The sequence below is a fragment of the Colobus angolensis genome, unplaced genomic scaffold (genome assembly GCF_000951035.1).
Source record: "Colobus angolensis palliatus isolate OR3802 unplaced genomic scaffold, Cang.pa_1.0 Scaffold516, whole genome shotgun sequence".
NCBI lineage: Eukaryota > Metazoa > Chordata > Mammalia > Primates > Cercopithecidae > Colobus > Colobus angolensis.
In genome coordinates, this window is record NW_012118666.1 from 517,355 (window position 1) to 531,979 (window position 14,625).

The following is a 14,625-nucleotide window of genomic DNA, read 5'->3' on the forward strand; positions in this document are numbered from 1 at the left end:
TCTCTTAACGCTCCCCAAAAAAGCATAGAACAAAACAAGAATGCTGGGCCATGGCCATTTTGCTGAACGGACACATGGCAAGTGAATGAATGAATGAATGAGGATGAGGCTCTGTAGGTGACTTGTCCAATATCACAGACCTGGGCCTGATTTCCCTGCTGTGCCCACCCTCAGCAGGTGCCCTCAGACCCCGGAGATCCTGAAGGACAGGTCAGGGAGACTAAGCCGTTTGCCAAGTCCTGTTGGCTGGGTTTGGCTTTCCCGGGAACCACAGGAGGAAGAGCAGAGTGACAGTCCCAAAACAAGTTCTTTGGACAGGATGGTGCAGGGGGCCAGGAGTCCAGCCTCCTTCCTGGGCACTGCCGTTCCTGCTCCAGTCTGTTCTTTTTTTTTTGAGATGCAGGCTTGCTGTGTTGCCCAGGCTGGAGTGCAGCTGCACCCTCTCGGCTTACTGCAACCTCCGCCTCTCAAGTTCAGGCGATTCTCCTGCCTCAACTTCCTGAGTAGCTGGGATTACAGGTGCCCGTCACCACGTATTTTTTAGTAGAGATGGGGTTTCACCATGTTGCCCAGGCTGGTCTCAAACTCCTGACCTCAGGTGATCTGCCTACCTTGGCCTCCCAAAGTGCTGAGATTACAGGTGTGAGACACCGCACCCGGCCCCTGCTCCACTCTTGCCCCCTCCGATCCCATCCCCACCAAGCAGCAGGTGCGATGTCCTTAACCCAGGAATCCGTCACGTGGCTGCCGCTTCCACAGCTACCTCGACTCTTACAGCAAAGACCCAGCTCCATCCCAGACCCCTGGCCCTGTGGGGTCACCCAGGTCAGCCTCGGGGGTGTGATCTTTCCCTGGCTTCCCCCACTGCCCACTCAGCTTCCCTGCTCTTTTCAGTTTGTTTGTTTTTTTTTTTTCTAGTCTCGCTCTGTCACCCAGGCTGGAGTGCAATGGCACTATCTCGGCTCGCTGCAATCTCCACCTCCCAGGTTCAAGCGATTCTCCTGCCTCAGCCTCTCGAGTAGCTCGGACTATAGGCACCCACCACCACACCCGGCTAATTTTTGTATTTTTAGTAGAGATGGGGTTTCACCGTATTGGTGAGGATGGTCTCAAACTCCTGACCTCAGGTGATCTACCTGCCTCGGCCTCCCAAAGTGCTGGGATTACAGGTGTGAGCCACCGCACCGGGCCTCTTCTCACAGTTTCTCTAGTCTCTCAGCCCACGGGTCTCTGCCTGGCACGATACTCTGGCCCCACATCACTAGGCCAATGCCAGGCCATTCCCTAAGTCCTGCCCTCACACCATTCCTTGGGGCAGCCTCCCCACCAGGCCAGGCTCTGAGAGCACCACGGCACACTTGGCAGACTCTATAAGGAGACACTAATATCTGTGATCACTGGCCTCGTGGTCTATCTCCTGTAAGCTGGAGATGGCTGGAGGGCAGGGACCACATCTGGCCACGCTCACCACCAGGTCACCCAGGGGAACCAGGCTAGCAAAGGCGTGGTGCCACGTGTGGTGGCATGGGCCTGTAGTCCCAGCTTCATTGGGAGGCTGAGGTAGGAGGATTGCTTGAGTCCAAGTTTGAGGCTGCCTTGAGCTACGACTGCACCACTGCACCCCATCCTGGGCAACAGAACAAGACCCTGTTTCAAAAAAAAAAAAAAAAGCAGAGCCCTCACCCTGGCCAGGGCAGAGACGGACACAGCTCAGTGGGCAGGCACTTGTCACTTGTCACTTCAGACAAGTTATTAAACTTTCCTGAGGCTGGGTGCGGTGGCTCACTCCTGTAATCCCACCACTTTGGGAGGCCGAGATGGGCAGGTCAAGAGATCAAGACCATCCTGGCCAACATGGTGAAACCCCACCTCTACTAAAAATACAAAAAAGTAGCCGGGCGTGGTGGCGCGTGCCTGTAATCCCAGCTACTCGGGAGGCTGAGGCAGGAGGATTGCTTGAACCTGGGAGGCAGAGGTTGCAGTGAGCCGAGATCGCGCCACTGCGCTCCAGCCTGGCGACAGAGCGAGACTAGAAAACAAAACAAACAAAACAAAACAAAAAAAACCTCCCTGAGCCTCAGATTCCCCATCCATAAAGTGAGGATGATAAAACCACATCACAGCACTGGCTTGAGGATTCAACAAGGCCATGGGTGTAAACATTTCCTCTCGCTCCCCTGCCCACAACCCCAAAGGCTCTTTCCAGAAACCTCCAGGAGAACCTTTGCCAGGTTCTCAGAGCAGAGAGGGAGGACCCTAGGCAGTAATACCCTTTGGGGGTCCCTGCTCTGGGTCCCCAGACCCCCTGCCCTTCTCCACTCGGCTTTGGAGCTCCAAGCCTGTGCTCCCCACCTTGGGTTGCAATGACCTCCCACCTTCCCCCAGGAAGCCTTGCAGAATGGACACAGGGATCCCTGCCCCACTGACAGCTCCTCACACCCCAGGCCCAGAAGGCGCCATCAGGGACTTCCCTGTACCCTGTGAGTCTCTTCCCAATGCTGTGGACCCAGGCGTAGGGTTAGCCCAAGGCCACCACAGCCTGGTTGGATAGCAAGACACAGCCCTGTCCCATCCACCTGACCACCACCAACCCAGGTCACTGCTGTATTCATACTCTAGAAGACTTGGGGGTCACTGACCCCTTTCCAACCTGGCCCTAACAGCTGGGACTAGTGGAGAAGAGGGGCCCCTGGCAGGAAGCTGTCAGCTCCAGCAACCCAATTCTCTCAACTTCAACAACACTGATCACTCGGGTTGTAGCTGATAAGGTGTCTGCACCTCCTGGCCCTGGGCAAGGGGTTACTATCATTATTATTATTATTGTTTTTTTGAGACTGAGTCTCATTCTGTCACCCAGGCTGGAGTGCAGTGGTGTGACCTCAGCTCACTGCAATCTCTCCCTCCTGGGTTCAAGTGATTCTCCTGCCTCAGCTTCCCAAGTAGCTGGGACTACAGGTGCATGCCATCACAGCTAACTAATGTTTGTATTTTCAGTAGAGGTGGTGTTTCGCCATGTTGGCCAGGCTGGTCTCAAAATCCTGACCTCAGGTGATCTGCCCGCCTTGGTCTCCCAAAGTGCTGGGATTTCAGGTGTGAGCCACTATGCCCGGCCTTATTATTATTATTATTGTTGAAACAGGGTCTGGCTCTGTCACCCAGGCTAGAGTGCAGTGGCATCACCTTGGCTCACTGCAACCTCTAACTCCCAGGATCAAGCCATCCTCCCACCACAGCCTCCTGAGTAGCTGGGAGTACAGGGCCAAGCACTATGCCCGGCTAATTTTTTTTGTATTTTTTTGTAGAGACAGGGTCTCACTATGTTGCCCAGGCTGGTCTTGAACTCCTGGGCTCAAGTGATCCTCCCACCTCAGCCTCCCAAAGTGCTGGGATTACAAGCATGAACCACTGTGCCTGGCCAGGACCAGGGGGTCTTGAGAACATCCAGTTCCCAGCCTTTTCCAGTACATGCCTGGCACGTGCATGTGGATGAGTTGGATCAGTAGATAATATCAATAATGGCCAAAATGTATGCGGTACGTAGTATTAGGCACTGTCTAAAATGAGTGATACATTTTAATGCATCTCCAACTATGACTGAAGTACGATTAAAATTCCCATTTTGGTGGGGCATGGTGGCTCACACCTGTAATCCCAGCACTTTGGGAGGCCAGGACGGGTGGATCACCTGAGGTTGGGAGTTCGAGACCAGCCTGGTCAACATGGTGAAACCCCGTCTCTACTAAAAATACAAAAATTAGCTGGGCATGGTGGCCCACGCCTGTAATCCCAGTTACTTGGAAGGCTGAGGCAGGAGAATTGCTTGAACCCAGGAGGTGGAGGTTGCAGTGGGTTGAAATCACGCCACTGTACTTCAGCCTGGGCGACAAGAGCAAAACTCCATCTCAAAAAAAAAAAAAAGAAAAAAGAATCCCATTTTACCGATAGAAAGAGGTCCAGAAAGTTTGACACTTGCCCAGGGTCACACAGCAACAGTCTCCTGTCTTGTCACTCTGTATGGTCCTGATGAGGAATGGGTGTCCCAGGCTGGACCCTGTCTGAGACCCCTTTGAGTCCCCATCTTGCCCAGTGCCAAGTGAGGCGGAGCAGGGGAGGGAAGGGAGGCTGGGCCCAGAGCCCAGTACTGCCCGCACTCACCAGCACACGGTCTCCCAGGCGCAGGTCCTTGTCGCCGCGCTTCACAGAGCCGCTGTCCGAGAGGTTGGAGCCCGACTCGTTGCCCGTCTTCACGGAGCTGTTGAGGACGCTCTCCCGCAGGGGGATGACGCGGCTGGTCAGCGGGGGTGTGGCCGTGCCCGAATGCAATGACAGGTTCTGGGCAGTCAGTGACTCCACAGAGTGGGCATCACTCCCCGAGCCCTCGGCCGTGGGCTGCCGGGTCAGCTTGGAGGGCCGCGTGAAGATACCCTGGAGGGCCGGGCACTCGAAGTAGCGGACACCGCCCACCGCGCCATCGTTCTTGCCCACCGGGTCGTCCAGGACCACGCCGGCCCACTGGCCCGGTGCGAACTGCGTCTCGCCCAGGTACTGCACCACGCCTGGCTTCACGCCATTCACCCACACCCGCTCGCCCACCACAAAGTCCCCCAGGAAGTCATCCCCCACTTCCGCCACCTTGGGGCCCTGCTTCTCGGGGGCGGCAGCTGCGGCCGGGGAGGAGGAGGGTCCGGATGACTGCTTGTGCAGGGGGGAGCCTGCAGAGAAGGAGAGGGAAAGGGAAAGAGGTGGCTGTTAGGGCTGGCGTGGAACTGGCCGCTGGATGGCCCCAGGTGCACAGAGTCTAGGGTTGGGAGGTGGCTGATTTGTATTTTTGAGGAGAGATGGGGTTTCACCATGTCGGCCAGGCTGGTCTCAAACTCCTGACCTCAAGTAATCTGCCTGCCTTGGCTTCCCAAAGTGCTGGGATTATAGGCGTGAGGCACCACACCTAACCCTTATTTATTTGTTTTTTGAGACAGGGTCTTGCTCTGTCACCTAGACTAGAGTACATTGGCGAGATCATGGCTCACTGCAGCCTTGACTTTCTGGGCTCCAGCGATGCCCCCACCTCAGCCTCCTGGGTAGCTGAAATCACAGACACCTGCCACTACACTGGGCTAATTTTTGTATTTTTTGTAGAGATCAGGTCTTGCCATGGAAACTGAGGCAGGAATGGTTGGCTGTGTGGTCTTGAGCAGGTCCTCCTCAGGTCTCCCCCTACTCTTCCAGCCCTCCAGAACGTCCCCAGGAAAGTATGCCCTCAGAAGCAATGTTTAGGCTGGGCGCAGTGGCTCATGCCTGTAATCCCAGCACTTTGGGAGGCCGAGGCAGGCAGATCGCCTGAGATCAGGAGTTCCGAAACCCCAACTCTACTAAAAATAAAATAATTAGCCGGGTGTGGTGGCGGGTGCCTGTAATCCCAGCTACTTAGGAGGCTGAAGTGGGAGGATCGCTTGAACCTGGGAGGTGGAGGTTGCAGTGAGCTGAAATCATACCACTGCACTCCAGCCTGGAGGAAAGAGAAAAGACTTCATCTCAAAAACAAAAACAAAAACAAAAAAACAAAGCAAAACAAACACAGAAGCAATGGCTTTCCACTTCTCAAGGAAACTGTAAGTCCCGGGCCAGGGATGAACCCATTCTCAAGGATTATAAGCCACCTCCCCACTGGGTGGGCTCAGGCCCTCAGCTGTTGACCTGAGACTCCCTGTGGCCCCTATGTGTGACCCAGGTGTTGTGCAAGTGTCCCCTGAGACCCCCATCCTCGCCCTCAGACAGTTACAGGACACACAAAAGACTCCCAGCCTATTTCCTAATAGAGGTACACAGCCACAGACTTCTTGCATAAAGATGTCCCCTTCTGTCTCTCTTGGGACAGGAAAGAAAACCCTCCTAACTCTCTCCCGGGCGCCCCCCTCTGTCCCCTCCCCAAGCTGCAGCCCAGCCTAAGGCCTCAGGGTCCACAGACCCAGGAAGGTGGAAAGGAGGCTAGGTTCGGTGGCTCATGCCTGTAATCCCAGCATTTTGAGAGGCTGAGGCAGGCGTATCACCTGAAGTCAGGAGCTCAAGACCAGCCTGGCCAACATGGTGAAACTACATCTCTACTGAAAACACAAAAAAATTAGTGGAACGTAGTGGTAGGAGCCTATAATCCCAGCTACTCAGGAGGCTGAGACAGGAGAATCGCCTGAACCCGGGAGGCAGAGGTTGCAGTGAGCTGAGACAGCACCACTGACTCCAGCCTGGGTGGCAAAGCAAGATTCCATCTCAAAAACACAAACAAACAAAAAAACAACCATAGTAATCACAGGCTTGCATGAGGCTCCGTGCTAAGAGCTTAAGATACGATAGCTCATCTGATCCCCAACTGCCGCCATTTCACAGATAAGAAAACTGAGGCTCAGAGATACAAGGTGCTTCACCTGAGCTCCCAGACAATAGGCAGCAGAGCTGATTTGGTCTGGCTGTGTCCCCACCCAAACTCATCTTGAATTGAAGCTTCCATAATTCCCACATGTTTTGGGAGGTACACAGTGGGAGCTGAATGAATCATGGGGGTGGTTTTCCCCATACTGGTGTCCTGGTAGTGAATAAGTCTCACAAGATCTGGTGATTTTATAAGAGGTTTCCCCTTCTGCTTGGCTCTCATTCTCTCGTCTGCTGCCATATAAGACGTGCCTTTTGCTTTCTGCCACTATTGTGAGGCCTCCCCGGCCATATGGAACTGTGAGTCCATTAAACTTCTTTTCCTTTATAAATTACCCAGTCTCATGCCAAGCACAGTGGCTCATGTCTATAATCCCAGCACTTTGGGAGGCCGAGGTGGGCAGATCACTTGAGGTCAGGAGTTTGAGACCAGCCTGGCCAACATGGGGAAACCCCATCTCTACTGAAAATACAAAAATTAGCAGGGAGTGGTGGCATATGCCTGTAGTCCCAGCTACTTGGGAGGCTGAGGCAGGAGAATGGCTTGAATCCAGGAGGCAGAGGTTACAGTGAGCAGAGATGGCACCACTGCACTCCAGCCTGGGTGATAGAGCAAGACCCTATCTCAAGAAAAGAAATGAAAAGAAGGCTGGGCGCGGTGGCTCAAGCCTGTAATCCCAGCACTTTGGGAGGCCGAGACGGGTGGATCACGAGGTCAGGAGATCGAGACTATCCTGGCTAACATGGTGAAACCCCGTCTCTACTAAAAAATACAAAAAAAAAAAAAAACAAACTAGCCGGGCGAGGTGGCAGGCGCCTGTAGTCCCAGCTACTCGGGAGGCTAAGGCAGGAGAATGGCGTGAACCCGGGAGGCGGAGCTTGCAATGAGCTGAGATCCGGCCACTGCACTCCAGCCTGGGCTACAGAGTGAGACTCCGTCTCAAGAAAAAAAAAAAAAAAAAAAAAGAAATGAAAAGAAAAGAGAAAGAAAATAAAATAATCCAGGCACAGTGGTTTACAACTGTAATCTCAGCACTTTGAGAGGTCAAGGCAGGCAGATAACTTGAGTCCAGGAGTTCAAGACCAGCCTGGGCAACATAGCAAGACTTCTATCTCTTAAAAATAAATAAATTAATTAAATAAGCTGGGTGCAGTGGTACAGCCTCTAATCCCAGCTACTTGGGAAGCTGAGACAGGAGGATGACTTAAGCCCAGGAAGTCAAGACCAGGGTGGGCAACATAGCAAGACCCTGTCTCTATAAAAAACAAATATAATATATAACAAAATAAAATAATTAAAATAGCGGCTACATTTATGAAGTGCCAACTGCATGTTCCTCAATGGACAGGGCACTTTTTTTTTTTTTTTTGAGACAGAGTCTCGCTCTGTTGCCCAGGCTGGAGTATACTGGCGCAATCTCAGCTCACTCCAACCTCCACACCCCGAATTCAAGTGATTCTCCTTCCTCAGCCTCTCAAGTAGCTGGGATTACAGGCATGCGCCACCATGCCAGGCTATTCATTATAAGAACACATATTTTTACCTTGCAGATTTGGAAACAGGGTAAGGTCATCCAGGCCGAGTAGGACACCCAGCTGGTCTGGCTTCAGAACCCTCCCTCTTTTGTTTTTTTGAGACAGAGTCTCACTCTGTTGCCCAGGCTGGAGTCCCCAGGTTGGAGTGCAATGGCGCAATCTCTGATCACCGCAACCTTCGCCTCTCAGGTTCAAGAAATTTTCATTCCTCAGCCTCCTGTGTAGCCAGGATTATAGGTGTGCGCCAGCACGCCAGGTTATTATTATTATTATTATATTTGTATTTTATTGGAAATGGGGTTTTGCCATGTTGGCCAGGCTGGTCTCAAACTCCTGGACTCAAGCGATCCTCCTGCCTTGGCCTCCCACAGTGCTGGGATTATAGGCGTGAGCTACCACGCCGGGCCAGAACCATTCGTCTTGACCACACGCACAGTGGGTGCCTGGCAGGCGCCAGCTCCTACCCCATATCCATTTCTAGGGCACTTTCCTATGCAGAGAGAGAGCTCTGTGACCTCTGCTAACTGAACAGAACCGCTGTAGCCCAGCTAAGGTCTGTTTCTACCTGCCCTCCGTGCTTAGAGCCCAGAGAAGGGTCCCCAGGTCGAAGGTGACCCAGCATGTCTATTCTTGGTGAGAAGCTGCCTGCTCAGCTGTCCTTGTCCCCAGCTGTCCCGACCCAGGCGGACCCTCAGGTAATCTCTCCCCGACTCCCTCCCCTCCCAGGGGTCACAGGCCCAGGGTCCAGCTGTTTCAACAGCTGCAAAAATCCAAGCCACGAGCCCATGGCAACTGCACGTGGTACTTCACTTCATTCTTTCTCTCAGTAGTGGGACCCTCAGCTGCCCCCGAATCACAGGGACAAAACCCTCATCAAATTCCATGCATGCTGAGACATTTTCAGTTTCCTGCAGTTGGGAAACCATGGGAAACTCCCTGTCTCTCCAGGGAGTCATCAGTGACACACTGGCTTGGCCAGGATGAGCCAAGTCTGTGCCTTCCCAGATGGGTGCCTCAGTTTCCTCATGACATAACAAAGGACTAGGTCAGAAATAGCTAAGGTCCTTCCCAGCACTGACATTCTCCATGTCCTAAGACTCCTCCCAGGGGAGCCGATGTATATACAATGGAGTTTTTGAAACCCGGTTAACAGGTGCTTCCTCGGTCCATACCCTCACAGGCCAGTCAAAGGCAAGCTGTTTGGGAGCTCCCTATGGGCACAGCCTGGGCCTCACTGCCCTCCAAGTTCCCCAGCAAACCCCCATGAAGGCAAAGAGCCGCTACTGACTTCCAGCTGGGCCCAGCAACACAGACCTAAACCTCACATGAGGCTGGGCGCCATGGCTCACACCTGTAATCCCAGCACTTTGGGAGGCTGAGACAGGAGGATCGCTTGAGGCCAGGAGTTTGAGACCAGCCTGGGTAACACAGTGAGACCCTGTCTCTACAAAAAACACAAAAATTAGCCAGACATGGTGGCTCCCTCCTGTAGTCCCAGCTACTTGAGAGGCTGAGGCAGGAGGATTGCTTGAGCCCAGGGAGTGGAAGCTTCAGTGAGCCATGATCGTACCACTGCACTCCAGCCTGGGAGACAGAATGAGGCCTCATCTCTAAAATAAGTAAAATAGGCCAGGCACGGTGGCTCACGCCTGTAATCCTATCACTTTGGGAGGCCAAGGTGGGTGGATCACTTGAGGTCGGGAGTTCAAGAGCAGCCTGGCCAACATGGTGAAACCCCGTCTCTACTAAAAATACCATAATTTGCTGGGTGTGGTGGTGGGTGTCTATGATCCAAGCTACTTGGGAGGCTGAGGCAGGAGAATAGCTTGAACCCGGGAGGTGGAGGTTTCAGTGAGCCGAGATCGTGCCACTGCACTCCAGCCTGGGCGACAGAGTGAGACTGTCTCCAAAAAAAAAAAAAAAAAAAAATTTAAATTAACCTCCTCCATGCAGTTGATTTATTCCCTAGATAGAGATTCCTGCCCAGACAAGAGCCACAGAGGAATTTACTGCAAGTTTCAAGTTCAAAGCATGACAAGGGCCTAAGGACATGGTGCAGGTGGCTGCAGCTGGTGGTGTGGTCCTGCAGCTGGTGGGGATAACCAGGGCGCCCAGATGACGCATTCTCCCCTCCGCCTGCAAGGACGCGGGTCCTGCCCTGTCTGGGGATGGGGGCACTGGCCTTCTCCATACCTGCTCAATCTTATCAAGAGGGACCCCACTTCCTGAGGACCTACTAGGTGCCAGACCCTCTGTCAGACCCTGTGGACAACAGGCATGGCCAAACAGGGCCTGGCAAGGGGGTGGAGTGGGGGTGCCAGCAGCTACAATTCGGCCTCCCAACATGCTGGGACTACAGGTGTGAGCCATGGTGCCCAGCCAGCAATCTAGTATGTTTTAAAAGAAAAACTAAAATAAGGAATGCGCTCTTTAGCCTATTTCCCAAGGAAATAATTTAGAAAGGGAAAAAACTGACTCACTATCTTGACCTTCACAGAAATAAAAAACTGAATCTAAGTGCCTCCAAACCGAGGAGCAGTTACATAAATGATGGTCACGTCATTCAGATTATTAAGCAACCTTTAAAACATTATTTGTCCAGGTTATGTGGGACAGTGTTTATGATGTGATTCTTGGTGACACAGCAGAGTTCAGGAGCTTCCCCACATCCAGCACAGGGCACGGTGGCCTGGGAGTAGGGGAAGAGGAATAGGGAACAACAAAATATGTATCAGTTAAGAAACACCGGCTGGGCGTTGTGGCTCACACCTGTAATCCCAGCACTTTGGGAGGCCGAGGCAGGCGGATCACCTGAGGTCAGGAGTTCGAGACCAGCCTGGCCAACATGGCGAAACCCCGTCTTTACTAAAAATACAAAAATTAGCAAGGCATGGTGGCACATGCCTATAATCCCAGCTCCTTGGAAGGCTGGGGAAGGAGAATTGCTTGAACTCGGGAGGTGGCGGTTGCAGTGAGCCAAGATTGTGCCGCTGCACTCCAGCCTGGGTGACGGGAGCAAGATGCCATCTCAAAAAGAAAAAAAAAAGTAAAGAAAAGAAACACCAAGAGGAGGCTAGGCACAGTGGCTCAAGCTGTAGTCCCAGCTACTCAGGAGGCTGAGGCAGGAGGATCGCTTGAGGCCAGGAGTTCAAGACCAGCCTGGGCAACATAGAGAGAGCTCATCTCTACAAAAAAGTAAAAATAATAGAAAATAAAAAATAGCCAGGTGCAGTGGCTCACATCTGTAATTGCAGTACTTTGGGAGGCCAAGGCAGGCAGATGGCTTGAGGTCAGGAGTTCGAGACTAGCCTGGCCAACATGGTGAAACCCTGTCTCCACTAAAAACACAAAAATTAGTCAGTGCAGTGGCGCACACTTATAATCCCAGTTACTCGGGAGGTAAGGCAGGAGAATTGCTTGAACCCAGGTGGCGGAGGTTGCAGTGAGTTGAGATCGTGCCACTGTACTCCAGCCTGGGTCACAGAGCGAGACTCTGTCTCAAATAATAAATAAATAAATAAATAAATAAATAAATAAATAAATAAATAAAATAACCGAGAGGGACCTTGCAGGGACCGACAGACAACGTTGACATGTCATGAAGTGAGATGTGTGATGAACTCAGCCCTCTGCCCCAGTGGTTTGGCGGCAGATAAAAAAGCATCCTCTGCTAGGACCTGGTCCCTCCCTAAATGTTCCACAGAACATAGCTTCACAGTGTGTTCCTAGGTATTATGAAAACAAACAACGATTTAACCTCCAAGTTCAAATAAGCTTGAGAAACAGCAACTTCAACAAAGTGAAGGCTACTTGTCTGCAGGACTTTTCAGAGCCTTTGATGTGCCAATGAGCAGCACTGTGACCGCAAAGGAGGGGCTATAATAAGGTGACCACATGATTTAACATTCAAACCCGGGTGCTTCTGGGAGTGAGAGGTGCTCTTAATATAGCATCACGCTGGTCAGGTGCGGTGGCTCATGTCTGTTATCCCAGCACTCTGGGAGGCTGAGGTGGGAGGATCACTTGAGCTCAGGAGGCAACAAAATAATACAATAATGGCCCGGCGTGGTGGCTCACGCCTGTAATCCCAACACTTTGGGAGGCTGAGGCGGGCAGATCGATCACGAGGTTAGGAGATCAACACCATCGAGACCATCCTGGCTAAAATGGTGAAACCTCGTTTCTACTAAAAAAAAAAAAAAAAAAAATACAAAAAAAAATTAGCCGGGCATGATGGCGGGTGCCTGTAGTCCCAGCTACTCGGGAGGCTGAGACAGGAGAATGGCGGGAACCCGGGAGGCAGAGCTTGCAGTGAGCCGAGATCACGCCACTGTACTCCAGCCTGGGCGACAGAGTGAGACTCCGTCTCAAAAATAGTAGTAATAATAATAATAATAAAGACAAAAATTAGCAGTGCATGGTGGTGTGCACATGTAGTCCCAGCTACTTGTGAGGCTGAGAGAGGAGTTGGAGGCTGCAGTGAGCCATGATCGCACCACTGCACTCCAGCCTGGGTGACAGAGTGAGACCCTCTCAAAAGAAATAAAAGAAAAGAAAAAAAAGCATTATACCAACATCACAGGCATCAAGCAGGCTGTTTCAGGCAAAGCTCCGTCCTTCTGCTTTGAGTATAGCTCTTTACTCTTGGGATCACCTAAGGAAGTCCCCCTGCCCGTCCACAGCAACTCCACACCCCCTCATCTGCAGCCACCTCAAGGGGCCCACTGCGTCTCTCTCCCTCCCAACCCCATGGGGCTCTGTTCCCCCTTGGTTTGCATAACCTGCCTCCCAGGCTAACCAGGGTGCGTGTCTGCACACCCCCAGAACATCAGCCCCAGGAGGTGGACTCACACCAACTCCCCTCTCATTCCCTGGAACCCCTGGGCTGAAATGCAGATGGGCCACACACCTGACTCCCGCTTCCTGGTGGCTGCAAAGGAACATGCATCAATGCCCCGAAAATCTCAAATGGCTTTCTCTCCTGAGCCCCCTCTTCTCTCCAGAAGGTGTTCAAAGGCAGAGGTTACGAGGGAAGGAATGGGGTCTCCATAGCATTCCTTGAGGGAGCCACTTTCCCCCCAGCAGCCCCCACATTGGGTCCACCCCAACCTACTTCCACCCCTCAGTCCATGCCTCCTCCAGGGAGGACTGAGTCTACATCCCCCAGCCCACCCTGACTTGGGAGGGGTCCGTCTGAAGCTCACCTCTCTCCCGTGGCCACCCCAGGCCCAGCCTCTGCAGCATCCAGCCCTCAAGAAGGGATCCTCCCTCCATCAGCCCACACCGTCCTGAATCCCAGGCTCTACTCGGCATTCTTCCTGAACCAAATGGAACTCCAAACCCCGCTTCTGGGCCCCCTCCTCCCAAACCAGGAGAGCACAGTCCCTGCCCAGCACAGGAGGCTGGGGAACCCAGGGAAAGAGCGACCCGGGTGTCTTACCCTGGAAAGAACAGAGCCAGCTCCCCATGGAGAAGCCCGTGGCCAGGCCACCGGGCAGGCAGGCAGGTGCTGGCAGCCGGGTCCCCGCCCCATCAGATCGATCCTGGACCACGTCAGGGGCATTAGAAGGCAGCCCTGCCCCCACCCCCACCAGCCACAGAAGAGCGGGTTTGGCTTCCCCGTCCTGATGCCATTAAAAAAAGTTTAGGATGTGGTCAGTGGAGAGCTGAGAAGCTGCCCTTGAAGGGACGAATTTGCTCAACATCTCAGACAAGTCACTTAAAATGGGGACAATCCTACCTGCTCTCTTGGGGCTGGGGAGGCTCCTAGAAACGTACAGAAAGGAAAGAGAAAGGCACCATCCTCTGTAGGGGGTGGGGGCCCCAACTCAGGCACTTCAGGCTGGTGCCAAGGTCTGGAACACACACAGGGTACAGGGACATTGAGCTCAGTGCGCTAGAACCACAAGGCTGACAGGGTAAAGTGGCTCACGCCTGCAATCCCAGCACTTTGGGAGGCCGAGGCGGGTGGATCACTTGAGGTCAGGAGTTCGAGACCAGCCTGGCCAAGATGGTGAAACCCCAACTCTACTAAAAATACAAAAATTAGCCAAGTGTGGTGGCACATGCCTGTAATCCCAGCTACTTGGGAGGCTGAGGCGGAAGAATTGCTTGAACTTGGGAAGTGGAGGTTGCGGTGAGCTGAGATCGTACCACTGCACTCCAGTCTGGGCAACAGAGCGAGACTCTGTCTCAAAAAACAAAACAAACTTTGAAGAACTGCCAGACTTTCCTGAAGCAGCTGTACCATTTTACATTCCCACCAGCAATATACGAGAGTTTCTTGAACCCAGGAGGTGGAGGTTGCAGTGAGCTGAGAAAGCACTGCTGCACTCCAGCCTGGGTGACAGAGTGAAACTCCATCTCACAAACAAAAATAGGCCAGGCATGGTGGCTCACGTTTGTAGTCCCAGCACTTTGGGAGGCTGAGGCGGGCAGATCACAAGGTAAGGAGTTCAAGACCAGCCTCACCAATATGGTGAAACACCATCTCTACTAAAAAATACAAAAATTAGCCAAGCATGGTGGTGCGTGCCTGTAATCACAGCTACTCGGGAGGATGACGCAGGCGAATTGCTGGAACCCGGGAGGCGGAGGTTGCAGTGAGCCGAGATCGCGCCATTGCACTCCAGCCTGGGCAACAGAGCGAGACTCTGTCTCAAAAAA

General features: G+C 52.9%; 1 protein-coding gene across 1 annotated transcript in view; it reads right to left on the reverse strand.

Moving 5' to 3' along the window:
• CLIP2 (CAP-GLY domain containing linker protein 2) overlaps positions 1–14,625 on the reverse strand; it is an 82,469-nt gene that overhangs the window by 62,481 nt on the left and 5,363 nt on the right. Inside the window, exon 2 of the mRNA XM_011960589.1 lies at positions 4,156–4,712. Within this exon, the coding sequence (XP_011815979.1) occupies positions 4,156–4,712 (557 nt within the window). The remainder of the gene's footprint in view (positions 1–4,155; positions 4,713–14,625) is intronic.